At 42.7% G+C, this 20454-nt stretch overlaps 4 protein-coding genes across 5 annotated transcripts; 1 reads left to right on the top strand and 3 right to left on the bottom strand.

Annotated features, from left to right (window-relative positions):
* Positions 1–169: 169 nt before the first annotated feature.
* On the bottom strand, positions 170–2369 carry bida (BH3 interacting domain death agonist). Its single transcript, XM_076171626.1, has 4 exons — positions 2245–2369; positions 1582–1861; positions 1204–1337; positions 170–753 (listed from the first exon to the last, which is right to left on the bottom strand). Exons 2-4 carry the CDS (start codon positions 1835–1837, stop codon positions 550–552), a joined length of 594 nt encoding a protein of 197 aa, XP_076027741.1. The 5' UTR covers positions 1838–1861; positions 2245–2369; the 3' UTR covers positions 170–549.
* A 1442-nt stretch (positions 2370–3811) lies between these two features.
* On the bottom strand, positions 3812–8325 carry wee2 (WEE2 oocyte meiosis inhibiting kinase). Its single transcript, XM_076171617.1, has 12 exons — positions 8283–8325; positions 7629–7892; positions 7266–7486; positions 6910–6967; positions 6166–6335; positions 5917–6038; positions 5520–5666; positions 5317–5406; positions 5149–5234; positions 4808–4978; positions 4518–4666; positions 3812–4181 (listed from the first exon to the last, which is right to left on the bottom strand). Exons 2-12 carry the CDS (start codon positions 7878–7880, stop codon positions 4016–4018), a joined length of 1632 nt encoding a protein of 543 aa, XP_076027732.1. The 5' UTR covers positions 7881–7892; positions 8283–8325; the 3' UTR covers positions 3812–4015.
* Positions 8326–8715: 390 nt separating this feature from the next.
* On the top strand, positions 8716–15892 carry dennd11 (DENN domain containing 11). The gene is made up of 9 exons (XM_076140528.1): positions 8716–9291; positions 9879–9978; positions 10075–10233; positions 11580–11733; positions 11975–12113; positions 12641–12772; positions 12938–13088; positions 13280–13348; positions 13468–15892. The coding sequence occupies exons 1-9, from the start codon at positions 8880–8882 to the stop codon at positions 13661–13663; spliced, it is 1512 nt and encodes a 503-aa protein (XP_075996643.1). The 5' UTR covers positions 8716–8879; the 3' UTR covers positions 13664–15892.
* A 1163-nt stretch (positions 15893–17055) lies between these two features.
* agk (acylglycerol kinase) lies at positions 17056–20421 on the bottom strand. 2 transcript variants are annotated; one of them, XM_076140751.1, is made up of 14 exons: positions 20159–20420; positions 19942–19981; positions 19748–19827; positions 19570–19645; positions 19346–19471; positions 19117–19211; positions 18924–18993; positions 18717–18796; positions 18565–18622; positions 18165–18312; positions 17977–18074; positions 17794–17864; positions 17594–17678; positions 17056–17476 (listed from the first exon to the last, which is right to left on the bottom strand). In XM_076140751.1, the coding sequence occupies exons 1-14, from the start codon at positions 20266–20268 to the stop codon at positions 17342–17344; spliced, it is 1272 nt and encodes a 423-aa protein (XP_075996866.1). In that variant the 5' UTR covers positions 20269–20420; the 3' UTR covers positions 17056–17341. The 2 variants fall into 2 exon arrangements, 1 of the variants encoding a protein (XP_075996866.1); XR_012960836.1 differs by having other exon boundaries at positions 17339–17476; positions 17594–17675; positions 17790–17864; positions 20159–20421.
* Positions 20422–20454: the final 33 nt, after the last annotated feature.

The following is a 20454-nucleotide window of genomic DNA, read 5'->3' as shown; positions in this document are numbered from 1 at the left end:
GGATCAAGATGGACCATAAGGACCCACAAATAGCACTGTGTACCTTTTGCAGTTTCCTATGATACATTGAGACCAGAATAAAAAAAAGCAAATGTGAGTGAAAGTGTCTGTGGTGCTTTCAGGAGTTTCAGTTTGACGATGTGAGTCAATAACAACAAATTGCCAAAGATGTGATCTCCAAATAATGCATGTTTAATCTTTAAAGCTGCATTACAATTTAACAATTCAATTCCAAATCCCAAAACAACTTGGGAGCAAATGTGAAAATCTTCACCAAAGTGGACACAAAGGACACATCTCCCTTTAAAATAACTGAACACAAGCAAAATATTGAAATTATAAAAATAAAGTTTGACATTACAAAAGTTCATAGTTCAAGTGAAAAACCACAGATATTCCAGAAATACTTCATGCTGACACGTCATCTCATTAGTTCAGTAATGCAGCTGCGAGTGCTCCTCTGCCACAGATAGATGCAGCTCCTTTCACACTCTGCTGGCCAGGTGGAGCAGATGAACTTTAAGGTTATTCCCAGTAGGTTTTTCCCCTCTAAGCTGACTTGGTCAACACGGAGCTGATGTAGTGCAGCGCTGTGCTGAACACGTTCCTCAGCAGTCGGGGGGCCTGCTCACACACCCCCTTAACAAGGGTGAGGGTGAGCGCCACGATCACGCGCTCCTGAGGTAGCTGATCTAGAACCACACCGTGCCTCAGCAACAGCTCAACCTCCTGTTGAAGATGGGTACTCCACATCTGGAGAGCAGAAACACAAAGGAGGCATCAGGATACTTTCATGCATTCACTGATACTTTACCACATTAAGGCACTGAGTCAGCTTATTAGAACGTTAGTGGTAGACCTTTACGATCAATTACTGGGGCAATTTCTGTTGTTGCATTGTTTCAGCGTCCTCGTGGATGTTTTATTAATGTATTCACAATAATAAATGTTCCAGAAATACATTGAAATATACCAAATGTGCCATTATTCTAAGGGTGTATCATTTTCCAGTTTCAATTTTTAGGTGTTTTGACCACCTGAAGCCTGTCTACACTGATGCTATGAAGGATATTGGCAATTTTGTACAGTTTAATGTAGAAATGTGATAAGACATTCTGGAATACATTTTGGCACTGACAGCTGACAATTATATTAACTAGAATCTTAACACTGCAGAAATCCACGCCTTCCATGCAGACTCACGTTTAATGGTGAACGTGACAGTTTCCTGCTGAGGTTCTCTGCAGCTCCAGCCATGACCCTGCGTTGAAATTGGTCTGCGATCTCTCTCAGCTCTGCTGCCACTTCCTCAATGTGCACAGCTTCTTCTGCGTTCACTGCATAAGAACAGAACTCATGACTTTACCACAAGGACACTTTTCTCATAATGGAAAATTTCAACTTCACACTTCTGAATTTGTCAGGACGTGCAGCAAACAGATGAAGAAAACATGCTCATCCTTTACATACACTTCAAAGAAATAATAAATAAAAACGTGAATGTGCATCATGACTTTTGGACTGTGAAAGTATTTGTGTTTGTTTCCCTTTATTGACGGATGGATGTAGTAGTTTACTAACCGAGCTCCTCGAATTCCACTGTGGGTTGAATGTCATCAAAAGAGCCTGTGATGCAGATGGGTAGGGATCCATCGCTCTCCAGCCTCCCCTCCTCTTGGGACCCGGTGTAGAGGCCGTTAGAGTTGATGTCCAGGGAGTTTCGCAGCTCTTTGCCGAGGGAGCAAAGTTCTTTTCGGTATTCGGTGTTTCCACAGTCTGTCTTAAGGAGGAAGGCCAGCATGAGGAGCGGCGTCTTTGGTGTGCCTGTGACATCCATCGTGGATCAGACTCAGAACTCACACTGGAGGAAACAGCAATCAAGTCCAAGTGAGTTCAGACGAAAACAAAAACGGCGCAACGGCTGATAACAACACGGTACTGAAGGGAATCTACCGGCCGGCAAGGAAACCGGCAAAATAAGCCACTTTCAAAAAACAAAAACAAAAGAGACACTTAGCATCAACCACAACAAAACAAACAAAATGATACTTTTGTTGTCGATCTCTAACTCTTGGCTAGCTTAGCTGGAATGCTAATGGTACGTTGTTAGCAGCCGAGCATCACAACGTCACAAAGTTAGTTTAGAGTTCAACTTAAACGAAACTTAGCCGCGAAGCACAATTAGTTTCGACTCAGTTGATGTCGCTGATGCTAACTGACGGTTTTTAGACAAACAGCACTTACCGTCGTGTGATTAAAGGATGAAGCACGAAACTATGTGGTCGCTCGTCCGAAGACACACATCTGTCTACTCTGATCCGTGAGGGTCTGTCTGGGTGGTGCCTTCAAATAGTGTCGGATACAGAACTGTCACACATTTCCGTGCGCTTCATTGACAATGTATGTGTAGACTATGGACGTTTATATTCTATTATTAGTGTTATTATGACCACATCAATTCTAACCAGCACCTGTTTGAGCTGTTGCCCGTCTGTAATTTAGAACGTCACCCCAACAGTGTCGCGAACACAAACAGTAACCCCTTAAATTCCTATTTGTCATGAATGCAGCACAGTGACTATATACGGCAGTGGTCCCCAAACTACGGCCCGCGGGCCGGTTACGGCCCGCCTCCACATTTGGCCCGGCCCCCTGAACAATACCAGAGACGCATTATGATTTTTTTTTTTTTTTTTTTTTTTTTTTTTTCAGTCTGGCCACGCGAATACTAGACTCGCCCCTGTCAAATAGAACGGAATAATGGCAAAAAGGTTAGGTAAGAGAAAAATTGATTCAGAATGCAGGGTATTTAACCTGCAGTGGTCAAACGATTATTTTTTTGTTCAATGCAAAGAAAAGGCTGTTTGTCTTATCTGTCAAGAGGTGGTGGCGGTATTCAAAGAATACAATCCGCGCCGACACTATGAATCCCGTCACAAAGACAAGTATGATAGCTTGCAAGGCCAAATGCGAGCAGACAAACTCTCAAAGCTAAAAAGTGGACTGTTAGCTCAGCAGAATACATTTGTACGCCAAGCTCAGCTGAACCAGTCATCCGTTTGGGCCAGCTTTCGGGTTGCTCAACTGATAGCAAGCAGCGGTAAACCTTTTACTGATGGAGAGTTTGTCAAGAATTGAATGCTGTCGCGGAGGAGGTGTGTCCCGAGAAGAAAGATGTCTTTAATGCTGTGAGTCTGTCGGCGAGTACAATCACCAGACACATTGAAGAAATCGGGGGTAATGTATATGCCCAGCTGCAGCAGAAGACGAAAGAATTTGACTTAGGCACCCCTGCGATTGTCACACTTTTCCTGTTACAAACTGACCCCGGCCGGCCCCCATCAGAGAAGGGAAAAGTTATGTGGCCCTCACAGGAAAAAGTTTGGGGACCCCTGATATACGGTATTTACCTGCCCTGCACTGTTTGTTTGTGTACTGAGCGTTAACTGACCACAAAGTAAAGGAATCCACAAGACAAATACGAGAAAGAAACAAATATCATTATACAGCATACGCAGAGAAAATATAGGATATTATATAGATGTCCAATATCTTCATTCATTTAGTCAGTTATACAGTTTGTCCAGTTATCTGTGGCAGTTGATCAGTGACTTTAAACTGGAAACTCCGGGAAGTCCCTTGATGTTCACATGTATTTGACAATGTGACCTTTGGGATTACAGAATCTCCCTGCTGTTCAACATGTGCAATGATGCTAAAACACATTAGGAAGGAGACCCATCTGATAAAATGCTTTAAAATGTTTATTTACAGTATTTAAAAACATTTCATTAACATTCAAGTACACTTCTCAGTAGCAGTTTCCAACACACAACAACTCAGTCATTTAAAATCATTGTCATTTCAGTCAAGATCAACAAGACCGTGGCCCTCTGGGAATCTGTTAATTTAGTTTCCTCTCGACTCAAGCTGCACTGTCACCGGAATGTGATTGCCAAAGTAGCTGCATCAATCGGGGAGGGAAAAAGGCAAGCATATAGGCTTTCATGTCCCATCAGAATCCATACCCTGGGCAACCGAAGCTCATCGATCGTGCTGCCTTCCTACCAACCAGCCTCCTCCCCACTTTGGGTAGAGATCCAGGCTTTTCAGTGAACTGCAGCCCAGGAGGGAGACTCTGCTGGGGGGAAAGAGCTGCCAGACGAGCCTCCTGCAGCTCTCTGGGGAAAAGAAGATGGGAGTGAGTTATTCAAGTTGAGATAGACATGTGTACAAGTGTAAAAGTGTACAATATTGCAAAATAGGCCTTCACATTGTTAATTAAATGTGAAATTCTGCCACCTGTTGGTCACATGCATGTCACCATGTCACCTCAAACCTCAGAAATACTGTAGGTTTGCCCTTCTGATGAAAGAATCATCTTCATTTACTTGTCATTATTATACTGACAAAGCAAAGCTAAACCTAATCCTGGAATCCTCCCATGAAGCGGAGAACATTAAATCTCTGTGTGGCTTGAAACGTGGAAACTCAACATGCATATTCTCTTGTCTTACTTTTCAAGCATGGCTGTCCTGAACTTCTCCACATTGAGCTCTCGGCGAAGCTGAGCTGCCTGCCTCCCACTCCTTTTGTCCTTCAAGACCGTGTGCTTGCAAAGCTCCTTAGCAGAGGGACGTTTGGTCGGGTCAGGATCCAGCATCAACTGTATTTCCAACAGGCAAGAAAGCGGTTCAGCCTTTCTGTTGATGCACTTTATGAAACTTGCTACTTATATTGCGGGAAGCATAGTAATCAAATAACAAAATAATAAAAGTATTTGCTGAGGCATCAACATAGAGAGAACCTGAAGGAGGCTTCTGAAGGGAGGCGGTGGCTCCTGCGGCAGCCTGGGTAAGTGCCCCTCCCTGAGTCTGTGCCATTCATCACCATTCTGAGGCAGAGGAGGAGCCCCAGCTGCCAGCAGCATCGTGAGGCCCAGGGCGAAGATGTCTGCCTTGGGGAGATGGCTGTAATCCTGGGGAGCAAAGAAACAGCACAGATGCTAGAGACGTCTTTGATCAGATAGACAAGCCGAGAAAGGACGGAGATAAAAATCCCACATCCATCACAGCAGACGTGTCGAGTTTGGAGGGAAGCCAATGACTTGCCAGCAGTTACACAATGTGAATAAGAGTTAAATATAACCTCATGCAGGATCTCACTGGCCAGAAAGCGACTGTCTCCTTCCTCTACTTGTGGGCTGTTGAAAGATGTCACATGGCCCAAATCCCCTGCAGAAAACCACAAGAACCTTAAAAATAACAAGTGATGAACAGAACAAAGAAATGCATGATGTTGCATCAAATGATATACCAATTTTGTAAATGACTCCTGCTGTGCTTCCATCGTCTTCCTCCTCACTTTCTCCACTTATGCTGGGCCGATTGCATATGAATATATTACCTACAAGGATTTCAAACGTCAGAAACTTTGGCATGGCAGGTATTTGGGCACTTTTAGTTTTAGTCTGGTTAACACAAGCAAATACAAACTGAAGAATGTGCAAAGGGGCATACCTGGTTTGATGTCCAGGTGTACGAGGCCGGAGCTGTGGATGTATTTGAGCCCCAAAGACACTTGTAACAGCAAATCTTTCAACTCCGACTCTGAGAACAGCTCACCATGCACCTCCTTCTTCACAACAGCATCACTGAGGCTTCCACCTAGGACACACACACACACACACACACACACACACACACACACACACACACACACACACACACACACACACACACACACACACACACACACACACACACACACACACACACACACACACACACACACACACACACACACACACACACACACACACACACACACACACACACACTAAATCTCTCACTCAAAGGCTTATAGAATTTCAATGAATTCAACTCTTTCCTTGCTGCTTTTATATATGGAACTCACCGTCACAGTACTCATTCTGAATAATCATGTGATCTTCTTCTGCCCATGCCGAGTAATACCGAACGACGTGTGGATGGTGCCCCAACACGGCGTGAGCGTACACTTCTTTTAGAGCCAGCTGCCTAGAGGACATAAAAGCATCAATTGTAGTTAGTATCATCCTCCGCTGTCAACATGGATTCTCATGTCTAAAATCAAAAATTGAAATTGGATTAATCTGTACAATTGATTGACATGTTGCTGACTCACTCATTTGCGGAGCCTGCAAGGGGTTGACGAGAGCGTTTTATGGCGTACAAGCACCCATCCAGCCTCTTCACACACTTGTAGACCGCTCCAAATTCGCCCACGCCGATGCGCTCGAGCTCCAGAAACTCGCTTTCGTATCTTGACAGCATGAGCTCTTGGGCGACTCGTTTCTGCCAGATAAACAGATGGGAGGGTGAAACGCCATCGATTCTAAACCAGGAGCACTCGTCATAAGGCTCAGTCGTCAGTTTGATCAAAGCCAATTGTACTGGCTTTGTGTTTGGTGTGTTACCAAATATGGATTCATTTCCACAAGAGAATCACGCTACAGCCAGTGTTTGGTTTTTTACATTGGAGATTCCATTGATAGATTCCGGAAGTAGGAGTCAATGACAGCGTATCATTTGGCCAGAACAATACAAACTGATCTAGGGCAGCACTTGACAGCACTTGTCACAAAAGCTCAGTCGTCAGTTTGATCAAAGCCGACTGCGCTGGGTTTCTGTTTGATGAGTTACCAAATATGGATTTACTTCCACAAGTGAAGCATGTTGCATCTTTGTTTACTGGAGATCCCGGAAGTGGGAGTGAAGGGGAGGAACAATAACCAAGGGCAAGAACAATAACTGAGGAGGCGGCTGAAGATGACAAAGCCGGATGATGAAATTGTTCTCAGAGTGGTAGTATATTCAACAGAAGCACTGATAATATTAATAATAATATCAATACTAATACTAAGTGTACCTTCGGTGGGAAAAATGCTTCATCATCCTCCTCAGATGACGCCAGGCTATGTTTCAGTCTGAAAGAAGAACATGATGTGAATCTCAAGGCTTCACAATGTGCCTGATCTCTGAACAACACTGCATTACTTGAGGATTTACAGTGTAAGGGTACTCAAATCCAGTAGTAAAACCAGTTTAATGCCACACATGTTCCATTATAGAAACCAATCTCAACTCCATTTCAACATGAGGGTTTATAATATATAATAAGTTAACACATTTTTCAGTAATGTCCTACATTGTGTTCTAAAATAGCAGTCAAATCTTGTGTTCTCTACCTGACAGAGTTTCTATAACCATACAAAATAGTTGTACCTGCGTCCAATGTCATCATCATCATCACTCCTGCTGGTGTTTTGCCCTTGGTAGTCACTGCTCTTGCGCACTGTGTCAGGGGTGAAAGGGTTCACATTGACAGACAGAGCCTGATAGCAATACTGCGTGAGGTTTGCAGCAGCTGAGGAGAAACGCAAGGACCTCTGATGGCGGCTTATCTTTGTGACGGATAAAGGCTGGGACGACTTAGATAGCAGACTCTGCAGGGGGGAAAAGAGAAGAGCGTTTCATTCCACTTAAGTAGAATTGGTTTGACATAGATTCAGTTTAGATAAGTCAGTTAAGACCACAGAGATACACAAAACGACAGATAGTTGATTGACAGTTTGAATTCTTCCCCACCTTGGGTGTGCTGGGAGAGTCACACAGCCTCAGTTTGCTCCAGGTAGCATAGGGGATGGGGCTGGAGAGGACAGAGGAGGATAAGGAGTTGCTTCTGCTGCAGTGGCGCTTCCCCCTGGGTGTCCTGCATGCAGAGCCGGGGCTCAGGATCTCAGAGTTGCACTCATCTGAACTGTTGTCGCTGTTGCTTCCCTCCTCTCCACAGCTAGAGAAGTCTAGCTGCTGGCTGATCCCTTCATACAGCAATGCCATGATGGGGGGGGCCTGAGTTTTAGAAAAGGTTCACTTATAAAACACTCCTGGTGGGCTACATTATTAATGATCCCTTTAAACTAAGCTTAGGCTTCCTCCAAGTTAAATGAATCATAAAATGGAAACGATGCAACATAAAATACAATTGCAATGAGAACAATTTAGGAAGTACAGACATAATAATACACTGAATAGTCCACAAAAGCCTAATTGACCTCACTACTGTGCCTCATGCCCCAGTTGACATGTTTTGATGCATGTTTTGGGGTCATTTTGCCACTTGGAATGTATTCAGCAGCATGTGCAGCACATTGGTGGGATTTTCAGACGTACTATAAGCAACTCCACAAAGAAATGATACACACGAGTAGTAATATACTGTCAACATGTACTTGTACTCACGAACAAGTCGCCTTCAGCACATCAACGCTCGAATTTCCCGCCGCGAATGCAAAATACTTCCTGTTTAAATAAATTATGCAACTGGGTTAACGCACCGAGCTGTCTGATTGGCTGAGTGACAAATAGCTGCATAAACGACACATCTTTCTATAAAATATATTTTAATCGCACACACTTTAAAGATAACGGTATGTAAAACTGTAGAAAATGGCATAATTTATGAAAGTACAAAATATGAAAAAAACAAGTTGTGTCAAAACAATTATGCGCAATTTACAAAGCAATAAGAGATAAAGGCTAGTTTTTACAGATATTAGTAGATAATTATATATAATAATGTATTTGGTAATACATTTAAATAATATTAATCAGGCCGTCATGAAATAGTAACGTAGTCATGTGGGCGGAAGTCTACACGTCATGAAAACAGAGAGGCAGGAGTCAGTGAATGTGACACGCTTACAGATACAAAACAACACAGGGAGCGGCTGGGAATCATGATCCGTTATCAGCGGCGTTCATAATCAGCTCAAATCTGGAATTTGGAGTTTGGTGATTTATTTCGCCTTTCCCGGGTCCTTGAAGGTAGCAAGCACCATGGTTGAGCAGTCGGATCGAGCTCCGCTGCTGGACTGGGAGGAGATCCCTTCAGCCAACCCGACCGAGACGGTCCCACCGCCGCCACCGCCACCGCGGGAAGCGGATGCAACGGCGGTGAAAAGTTCTCAGCCAGCCGCTCCCACGCAGAGCGACACCGCGGCTGCAACCGGGATGAGCAGCGGCGGCAGCATCGCCACCAGCCCGAAGAAGATTGTGACAACTGTGTTCTGCAGCGGGGACGGCAGCTCGGTCCATACCCGGGTAGAGCGCTCTGGGCCCACATGGGGTCTCCGGGGGCCTGTCGGTGCCGATCGTACTGTCATGTTCCCCGGCCTCTCGGCGAGAGACCAGTGGGAGGAAAAGGACCAAATCGTGGCTGTGTTCGTGGTTACATTTGATACAAGATCAGGTGAGAGTCATGTTTGTTTTTCTTAAATTGTAGGCAGGGTCGCTTTAAGAAAGTCTTCCCATAACTCCCAGATATGTACTGTGACGTATCCTGCACCTAAAACAAACGAATAAAGGAGAGACATCAAACATCATCAAACGTTTCCACATCAAGTCTCTTCCAGCTTCTAAATCCACAGTGGTTCTCTTAACTAAGCTTATATTTGGTAGAGAGACACTTTGTAAACGCATCCAGAACCTCTGCTGGTATCCGGACCCCACACTTATGAATCTATCAAACATTAAACATCAGATCATATGACTGTCGGGTGACTGAAAGCCCGGGCTGCTGTAAGTCTTAAACCATCCTGTTTGATTAAGTGTAACGGATTTTCTTCTCATTTGATCTTATCGTCAGCATAACAGCACATGGTGTATAAACAGCCACTGAGTCAATACCTCCCACTATCACTCACTTTCCTATGACTTGCACAGAGAGAAAGGAGAAGTGGCCAGAAACTAAAAGTAATAGTATGACTAGTGAGACAGATATGACTAATCAAAATGAATAAATAGTTTTGTGTGTGTGTGTGTGTTTGTGAATGTCAGGTAATATGGTGGAGTGGTGTTTGCCTCAAGATATGAATTTAGACGGAGTTGAATTCAAGTCGATGGCCAGCGGCTCTCACAGGATCACCAGTGATTTCATGTATGTATGGAATGTGTTAGATTAAAGTTGAAAGATCTGCCTTTTTAAAATGTTCCCAATGTGTTTATTGTGATCTTTTCAACTGTTTTCTTTTAGATATTTCCGTAAAGGCTGTTACTTCGGGCTGGCCTGTTTTGCTAACATGCCTGTGGAGAGTGAGTTGGAGCGAGGAGCCAGGATGAAGTCTGTGGGGATCCTGTCTCCTTCCTACACTCTGCTTTACCGCTACATGCCCTTCCTGGAGAACCAAGTCAGGTAATGTCATGTGTGTGTGCGGCATACTTAACATCAGTGTGTGCCAGTTGCCTGTCCCTTGTCTTTTGTTCTCATTTTGTTCTCTATAATGGGTTGTTATTCGTGCTGCGTTCACTGCTTCTATTTCTAACTCAATCATGCTCACTGGTTTGTGCTCGTGTTCAAAATGTTCTCAGCGATTGAACACGAATCGTGAGTCAGCTACTGCCATCGCAAGACCCTATATGCTGTGTAGTTGTTGTTGTTTTTTAATGACTTTTAAGCACTGAAGTGGAAGAAACACAGCTGTTCTTCTCTTCAGTGTCCCTGCTCTCCTGCTCCAATCCTCTCAGGAAAGCTTATCTCCTCATTGACTATGAATAAATATATGACGCAGCTATTGTTTCTGGTTAAATACAAAGAGCTCTGGTTACTGCCAAACACTATTGACAGCTTATCTTTGGAGCGGTTACAATGGCTTTCACGTGACAAAAATCTATATTCAAGGCAAATGGATTCAGTGTGTAATTACCTTTTCTATCTTTCTTGTCACATTTACACCCCTTGACACGTACAGGATGTAAAGAAAAGAGTACAATCAATGTGTTTAGCAGCGATTGGCAGGTAGTAAGACAGGTTCCATTAGTTCTGTTAATTTAGAGGCTAATGCAGTTTTATTTTAGGCTTGCTGAAGATCAGGTGTGCCCAAGCAGTAGATTGGGATTGACCAATTGGAAATGGAAAAATCCATTATTGAAGAAAATTAAATAGACCTTTTTTTAAACTTGTTTCCATGGTGATCCTCACATAGTTAATTGTTTGAAGTTTGTGAAATTGGTGTTCCAAAAGCTGAATTTGGCCCTGAGGCTGCTATTTGCCGAACCGTAGTGTATAGTAAGAGTTCTTCATCTGCATGGGACCGGTGCTGATCAAGACGTATTCTCTGTTGAGCTCCAGTAACATTGTGTGTGAGGTTGTGTGAGTTGAACATGATAAGATTCCATCTAAAGTGCAGTTCTGGGACAGCTTCAATGATGCAACGATCCATTTGCCAGAAATGTTTCATACTTTCTTTTCAATTATTCAAAAGATTAACTTACTAAATTGGCAGATGAGTATATTTTAGAAAACAACTTTGTCCAGTGACCATTACACAAACTGGAGTGTGTCAGTTCTTCTGCCGCAGCATGTACAGTAAATAGCACCAAATGTAAAGATTTGTAATTATGAGTAGTGTGTTATTGAACAACAGATTAGTGTGTGAACTGTGGAACAGGAAGTGATTTATTATGTTATTGACCTGAGCGCAGACTTTGACCATCATATCTGACTAATTGAATCTTTTATTTCCTCTCATTGACTTTTAGACACCAGTTGCAGTGTCCTGGTCAATACTCTCCTCTGGAGGCCTTCTATGAAGACAAAAAGGCCGTTCTTCCTCCAGCTGGGAATGGGCTGGTCACCGCTTGTCCAACATGGAGCATTACCAGCATCAACCGCTGTATGCACCCAGAAATGAAGGTAAGAAAGCACAGAACACCCTCAGTCTCAAAGATCCGATGCTTACATTTTGAAGCTTGACATTGTTGTACAATCGTTTTTTTGCTCAGTTAGCTCATCTGAAGAAAATGTGTACAAATATTTGGTTGCAGATTTCGATTCGTCACCATCAATGTAGATTGTGACGGATTGTTTGTTCAACCTGTGCTTTCACAAAGCAACAATGAGGATCAGCCGTTATTCATAACCTTTGCTGTTACAGATCACCCACCCAGCCGGCTGCATGTCCCAGTTCATCCAGTTCTTTGGGGAGCAGATAATGGTCTTGTGGAAGTTTGCACTGCTGAGGAAACGCCTCCTCATCTTCTCCCCCCCTCCTGTAGGTGTGGTCTGCTATAGAGGTGAGAAGCTTGAACACACAATCTTTAAAACACACCTGTAGCCTTTGAAGTGCTGCCATTTGAATGTTTTGTGCTCTGCCATCTGTTATACTTCCAACATCCACTGTCTGCACTAGATTACGTCCGCCTGATCAAAGGCGCTTTCATAACGAGTGAGCGAACCAATCACAAGACTTCACTGATCACGCGTCTCAGTCTCATGTTGCATAGTAAATACAAAACATGAACAAATACTTCCGGCCCTCCCCCTGATATTTACCCCCCTTTATCCCAGTTTACCCTTAATTCTTCCATTGTTTGCATGATGTCATTCTTGATGAGGAGTTGCTAGGGTGTTTATATTCATATCAACTGTGACATAAGTTATGATGTCATTAAGGTGGTTACAAATGGAATTCCTCTAAACACTGTTTTTGTCAAGTTTGAAGGCAATTGCAGGAATATTGCTCATTGCCACTCAATACAAATGTGCATAATTATATTAGTATGATATAAGAAAGATAAGATGTGTTCCCGTCTCTCCTCAGTGTATTGCTGTTGCTGCCTGGCCAATGTTTCTCTACCGGGAATTGGAGTTTCTGTGCCTGAATTACGGCCTTTCTTCTACATTAACATAGCCGACATCACTGCCCTGGAAACAGAGTTGTCGTATGTGGCCTGTAAGTGTAGCTTTGTTGTTGATTAATCTGCCTGTGATCTCTGGAAATGAATTATTAACTATGAGCATGATCTCAGTATTTGCCCAATGGGGACCTTGGTAGTCGAAATATGTCTAAATAATCCTTTGGAAGCTTAAAACCTCTCTGTTCTCCTTATGTTTGAAGGCACTACAGAGAAGATATTTGAGGAGAAGAAGGACCTTTATGATGTCTACATAGATAACCAGAATGTGAAAACACACAGAAGCAGTTTGCAGCCACTGCTCCGACTGAATGCAGCAGATAAGGAGAAATACAGGAAACTGAGTGAACAGAGGTATACGACTGCTTATATAGCATAACGTGTGTGTGTGTGTGTGTGTGTGTGTGAAATAACCTTTATTACTGTGAGGATCATTATGCTCAGGGTAGCAAAAAATGTGCCGTGGTGCTGTTGAAGCAGAAATAATGTTTTTAAGAAACCCTTTTGTCACAGATTTGGTAATATTTGCTGTTGACCTTTTGCAGGCAACTGTTGCTTTACTCTCAGGAGGTGGACGGAGACTGCACAACAAATGAAGAGGATCTCTTTATTGTGTGAGTCATTTACATTGGCATAATCACCAATCATCATCGAGATCACATAATAGTGATGTAATGAACTGTTGCTGTCTTAATGGTGTGTATTCATGCAGCTGTCTTTGATCCTATACTAGGTTCTTCATGGAGATGAATAATCGCATCTTCCAGACGCTGTCAGAGGTAGCAGGGAGTATTGATCCCACTCTTACTGAGGAGCATATGAGGGCCATGGGGCTGGATCCCCACAGTGACCGCTCCTTTCTGGAGGACCTGCTTGAGGTGTATGGTATTGATGCCACACTGGTCATAGACAACCTCTGCTGCCCCTGATCCTCTCTGTGAGGGTACCTGGGATGCCACTAGATCTGTGCTCTCTAGGCCCTAACACCATGACACTGAAGACACTGTTTCCAACCTGGGACTTCCATCCCTTGCCTGCTGTCCCCTCCTAGGTGTCCCTCTCTGTGTCTCTTTGGACCTCTGGAAACTAGTTCCAACCAGTGCTGGTGATGAGTACACTGAACGTCATGCACTGGTCCGTAATGGCTGATACACAAGCAGTGCTGCTTGACATTTGTACGCTATTATAGACATTCACACCTAATGTGACCACAGACGAAGCATTATGTGCTTGCTTTGTTGTTTTTGCTCCTCTGACTTTGATCCTAGTTTGAGCAGTCAGGGTTGACACACTGGATAAAGGTCAGGTCTGATCTTGAAAGTAGGACTATCTGTGACTCTATACATACTGACTTCGACACAGATCGCAGTTCTCTGGCTTGTTTGATGTGAAATACTGTTTCCTGTGAACTGGGAAAAGGTTTTTTCTCCTGAAAAGTAGTCTTTGTATTTCAAATACTGTACTGGACAGATTGAATGCATCTGCTGTAATGGATGTCTCATAAGCGTCAGGTGATGTTTTTTGTTATTACTTTTTGACTATTCTGTTGGTCCCCAAAATGAAAGCAATAGGAAAATATGTGTAAATATGAGTGCAATAACCTCCTTTTTAAAGAGGATGGCTATTTAATATGGAGCTGACGGAAAGTGAGAGTGGAAAAAGCTGTTCAATATTTCAATCAAAGTTGCACCTTCAAAATAAGTGCTGTTTGATTAAGTTTGCTCTCTGCTCGCAATCACACTGAATATATTTGAGCCCTGAAACCTGTAAAGTTTTGTTGCGTAATATGTTTTTAATTCTTTTTTTGATAGTTACTATTAAATTCTCAGCAAATGTTCCTCTGTAACACCAATTTATCTTGAATGATGCACCAAGTCTACCACAGGACTGTATTCTAATGCACACGTGATACATATTTACGTTCATGCCCCTGTGGTTTATCAACACAAGGTCTAAAGGTCTGTCTGACCCAACAAGTGGTTTAGTACATTTTTAGTTTGGTACATGTGTGACTGTTCATTTGCATTTTAACTGTGGCTGGTTAATGTGGGGGAGCAAATATACAGTACGTGTTATAATCCTGTTGAATGAAGAGTCCTTGAGGGAGCTGTTTGTCATTTACTTGCTGATCAGCTTCAAAGAGATCATGTGCTGTTGTCTGCGTCAATGACAAAGATGCCTTTGTGTGTTCAGAGATGTGTTGGTGTCATGGCGATGGTTAAAGAAAAGATTCAGCCCCTCCTCTCTGGGCAAATTGACAGAAAGCCTCCGTCTGTTCAACCGTGGGTTTCTCTCTCTTTTCATCACGGTCCCGTTAAGTGAATCCTGCTCCAAAGAAGGGCCGACTGTGTCTTTTGAATACTGCTGGCAGAGCGATGCCGCTTGTAATTAATGCATTACGTTGCCAACTAGAATGATAATTTGTTCCATGTTGGAACAACTAAGGCTGATTCTGGCCTCATATAAATGTAAGTGGCTGTTTTCAGCTTACGCATGACCCCTAGATGTAAAGCTAAATGTAATGCACAGAGAAACTGTACACCATGTGACATCTTTCCCTGTATAGTTTATTTTAATTTGATGATAGATTAGACCTTTTGCCTGCACCTGGAGATGTTTTACTGTTGCAATATTACTGTTTTTGAAAGAGAAGGTCACTTAAAAATCTGAGTGCTGGTGATGTTTGATTGGGGCCTTAAAGAAATGTGACTTTCTTTTACTCGTATTACAGCAAACTAACTGGTTTATTACTGTATGTACCTTCTGGTATTTGGTTTTTGCTGTCAGACTGTATATATTGTTCTTAACACTTGTGAATGAACTACTGTCTTCATTTGAAAAGGTTTCCTCTGGTTTATTTACTCACCAGCAGAGACATTCTCTGTCTTCTGCTGGTGTTTGCTTTTTAGGTGTATTTTCATACAAAAGGGAATGTACACAACTCGCATCACTGTATAAAATGCCTTCTTTGTGGAATTGTTCACAGATGTGTACCAGCATAAACTAAATAAATGGTTTGCACAGTGTGTCGACCCACTGACTGTCAAAGAATGCAAACCTACCAGAACACATGCAAGTAGAGACTAAATGGAGCCTCTAACTCCATTTAGATTCACACTATCCATTGGAGCATAGAGACTGCAAATTATTTATAGAGCTTAGACTCTTCTGACAGGACATTGTAAAGCTTCCACAGTCACGTCCAACCCTGATTAGATGGATTCCTGTCTCCTGTGTAAATCTGTGAGTCTCTTTCCTGAGAGTAGTGTTTTCTTAACTGTCTCCATTGATTTTTGTATTCTTTCTAATGAATTAGTTTGTGATTATACTATTATACTAATCATCACATATAAATTAGTGTTAATTACAAATATCTTGATGGATTTGTTCATATTATCTGGTCCTAATATGCAGTGAGCTCAACTCTTTCACAACAATGGACACTGTTGATTTTGATAAGTTCCTCTTTGTTTTGGTTTTCAAACTGCCGGTTCTGGACTGTTCACTCTTTAATGAACAGAGTGAAGAGATCTTTAGTCCAGAGCTCAAGCGCATCCTCTTCCTGATTGTGGTTCTATGCTTCATTGAATCTCCTGTCTGCCTTCCTTGACAGCCCAGAGTTGCCCTTTGGTCCGGCCTCAGAAACAGTCGCCAGAATAGGTATCTGAGATGTTTTGTGCAGGCTGCCAAAATCCTCATTAGAATTCAGATCAGCTTCTTTTCGAATGACTGTTCTTAGAGAGAGAGTGAGACAGTCAGTGAATAAGTCAAAATAAGTCTGAGCTTCTATTTCTGAAACAGATCACTGGAGGATCTCACAGGACCCTGAGCTGATGCCAGCCGCTGCCGCAGAGAGAGAGACAGGGAGGAGAGAGATAGTAGTCAGTAAATAATTCGGAGCAAGAATGTACAAGAAAGAGGTTAAATGCCAATCCCCCCCCCCAACGCACACACACACTCTGGTCTCTGTTCATTGTTTTACTGACTGATTACATCACGCTACAGTACTACAGACCTACTGAAACACATTTAGGTAAAAGTACTTGCTTGCCTCTGTCTGTTTTGTGAGAGACATACAACTCTACCATTTGACCAATGTTACTGGGATTTGATCTTTATATAAGCTGATTACAATTGTGAAGAGATGGTTAATATTGTTTTCTAATTCAGTATTTCCAGCCTTTTTTTTGAAGGCAATAACACATTATTCAATTATTGAAGAGAGTAAATCAGCAAATGCAGATAGCTTGATATTCTACATCCATTCACCAGCAGGCCTGTAGAGTTCAAAAACATACAAAGACTTGAAACTTGTCATATATTGTTTTTATTAACAATAAACATGACACAGGTTAAACATTTAGTAAACATAAAGCCCATTTCAAAGACAGCTTGTACATGGCTCACTGACTTTGAAAGCCTTGGTCCTAAACAGCATGTAACGTAATCCTCATGATTGTTAAAAATAAGTCCGATAGAATATTAAAGCAACATTTACAAGTCATAAAATGGACATTTCACACCATCAGCGCTTTGTGATTGATTTGAACTTAGAGATTTTCTGACACCTGTGTTTCTCTTCCCCCTGCTGCTCTCTCTCTCTCTGCTCACTGGGTCTGTGAGAGAAGCTCCTCTCGACGCTCTGCACTCATAAAGAAGCGAAGTTTCCGTGGCAACAGTGTCACCTCCACGGGCATGGCCTCGTACTCCTCGTTGTCGATGTCGTAAAAGCCGCCACAATCCTGCAAGAGGCAGTGAAGACGGTCAAATAGCAAGAAAAACACAGTGAGCTCTCGTCACAGCAGAGCATTTCTCATGATGCTTTAATTTGCTCGGATGCTCCTTAGGGAACCTCTGACCTCTGGCAGCTGCAGTCGGCAAGCACTGGCTTCTAGTTGTGTAGAAACTTTAGTGAACTCAGTTGGGTCTTCGTGTTTTTTGCTCCTATGATAGAAGAACATACATAAACCTTAACTTAAAACTATATAACAAACTTTTACTTTTGACTCACTTGTGCATCTGTGTTGATACTGAACAACTGACAACCAGAACTACTGACCCTACAGTGATGAATTCGCCAACAGTGAAGTTATCAGGCTCTGCACAGATCATGAGGGAGTCATTAATGCGCTGTAAGGCAAAATAAATAGAAAAGGAGAACATTGAAGGGAGAAAACAGGGCAGATGGGGTGGAACAAGATTGCGTCAGTGCTTCTGTATGTGCAGTAACGTTTTGACTGACCATCTCTACAGGGTTTTTGTTGTGTGTTTTAATAAACAGCTCTAGTGTAGACAGCTGCTGCTCCTCCCACTGCACGGGCTCCTCAACTTTCGGAGGCTCTGAAAAAACACAATATTCGGTTTTAATAATTTACAATATCCTTTCACCATGCTGAGTTATTTATCTTAATACATCTATACACAGTTTACCCTCAACAGGCGGGCTCCAGTAGTTATTCCATCTGCGTGCGATGCGATGGAGCAAGCTGGGCCTGGTGGGCCTCTGAGATGGTGGGTCAGGGGGCCGAACGGAGGCAGGCAAGTAGGTAACTTTGACTTCTCGGACGAGGGGCCATTCCTAAGTGACATTTGACGACAATGGGGGGTTAAATTGCATCATCGGCACAGGATTACACAGGCATGAGGAGATATTAAACAACAAGAGACGTGTGAAATGTTACAGCTCTTATATCTCACAGGGTTCTGATGAGGGAAGACACTGATATGCCAGATTTATGCCGGTGTTAAAATATGCATGACTCAAAATGATGCTCCTGGCCTGGCCTGATTCTATTTATCGTACTATATTAAAAACAAAACGCAGCCTTACCCGTAGAGTGCAAAACCAATGTGCTGCTTTTGCCTTCAGTGGCCCTAGGTACCAATACCTGCAAGGGAAATTACAAACAATTACAAGCTGTCCATTTTGTATGGGGGGGATCATCCAAAGTTCCTCCAAGTTTTTAAACTCTATATTCTCACTTGCTGAGTTTGACAGTCGCATCTCTAAAAGCACCCCAACGCAGTCCCATCAGAGCAAAGACCGGCTGTTCTTTCTCCCCCTACAAACACACACACACACACCAATGTAATTAGACATTTCATACTGCAATGCAAAATTAAATCAATCTTTCATAATATGAAACACTCCCTTTAACTTAATAGATCCGAATAAATCCATTTCCTCACTTTGATTTGTAGCACATCCAGCGGTATCGTTTCTCCCCTCAGAATGGAAAGTGTTGCTGATGTAATGTCCCTGGAAGAAATGTAATACAGAGAAATGAGCAGAATCAGGAACATTTCTTTGGTTTTGAGCAAAGCGTATATTGACCTGATGAGGCGGAGCGCCCGGTGTACATGAATGAGGTCAAGCACTTACTTGACCTTGTTGTCACTGAGGAGGTGGAGACTTGAACTCAGGGTGTTGCAAGATCCCAGTGGAATGAATCCAATTGGTGTTTTGCTGAATATGTCCTGTCATCGGGGAAACATCCACAAAGGCAACAGTTAAAGGTCAATTTAAGTCTGTCTTGTTTTCCAGAATTCCATAAACCAAACTTTGAATGAACAAAACAAACAAATCAGCACAATTCCTAAATAGCACCTACTTGATCTGGCCTCCGTAATAAACCTGTGACGACTTCCTGCAGGGTACCGTCTCCTCCAGCAATGATCAGCATGTCTGTCTGTTCCATAAACTCCATCAGTTTCTTTCCCTGGCCTTCATAGTCTGTCTGCAGAGGAATCCCAGTAATATGCCATATTAAACCATGATGTCACACCCTTAGCAGCGTCAGCGGTTGCTCTGATGTGTGTAAGAGGGAAACAATACCTTGACTATTGTAATCTCCACACCAGCCAGGTGTAAGATAGGAGCAGCGTTCTTTTCAAACAGGTTGTTTGCTTTCCTGGGGAATAGTGAGACAGGAAGTTGAAATAATACAAACAACAACAGATCAGAGTGTAGACAGTAGTATCAGGGAGACGTTTAGAGAGTTGCATCTTCTTACCCATTGCAAGCTGCAGGGTTCAGGATGACTGTTGCCTTCCTGAGCTGCTCCTGAGGCATAATCTGTTTACGGCCAAATTCCTGACACAAATATAATGATAAATAACCGTAAGAAAGCAGTTGAGATTGGCTTTAATCAATTTATTAACGATGCTGTTGAATGACCGGAATGACCAGAAATACGCGTTTTCTTACCCTGGCCTCCAGACAAGCTTCTCTCCGCAGAAGACTATCACTAATGGGACACAAACAACAATTTTTGATATTACTCGGGTCCTAATTCATATTAGGACTAAACCACAAATGCTTATCAGCTACAAACGACATCTACAGTATTAACTACAGCAAATTGGAGTCATACTGTAGTCATATTCACATATTTTGCTGGAATTACACAAATTGAGTCACCTACCAGTGTTTCCCATAGAGCCAGTAGCCTCCGTAAGACAGGACACACACAGCAAAGGTGGACTTTTTCCAATGATTCCGCAAAGTCCGAAACGCTTTTACAACCCGAGCCATCGTCTAATCTATAAGACCATTTGTTTCAATATAAATATGATGGTTACAGTATTTATCGTGCCATTAATAACACGATTACCTCCCAGCGGTCACATCTAGTCCACTACTGTTTGACTCGCATGGACATGTTGGTGTTACGACAAAACAGTACGGCTCACAACAACAGAAGACAAAAGTTCCGCTTCT

The sequence above is a fragment of the Genypterus blacodes genome, unplaced genomic scaffold, assembly GCF_046128005.1.
Source record: "Genypterus blacodes isolate CSIRO-AG114 ecotype Tasmania unplaced genomic scaffold, CSIRO-AGI_Gbla_v1 ptg000015l_1, whole genome shotgun sequence".
In the NCBI taxonomy this organism is placed as follows: Eukaryota; Metazoa; Chordata; class Actinopteri; order Ophidiiformes; family Ophidiidae; genus Genypterus; species Genypterus blacodes.
Note: the sequence above shows the minus strand (reverse complement) of the source record. Positions and strands in the feature narration are given on the sequence as shown.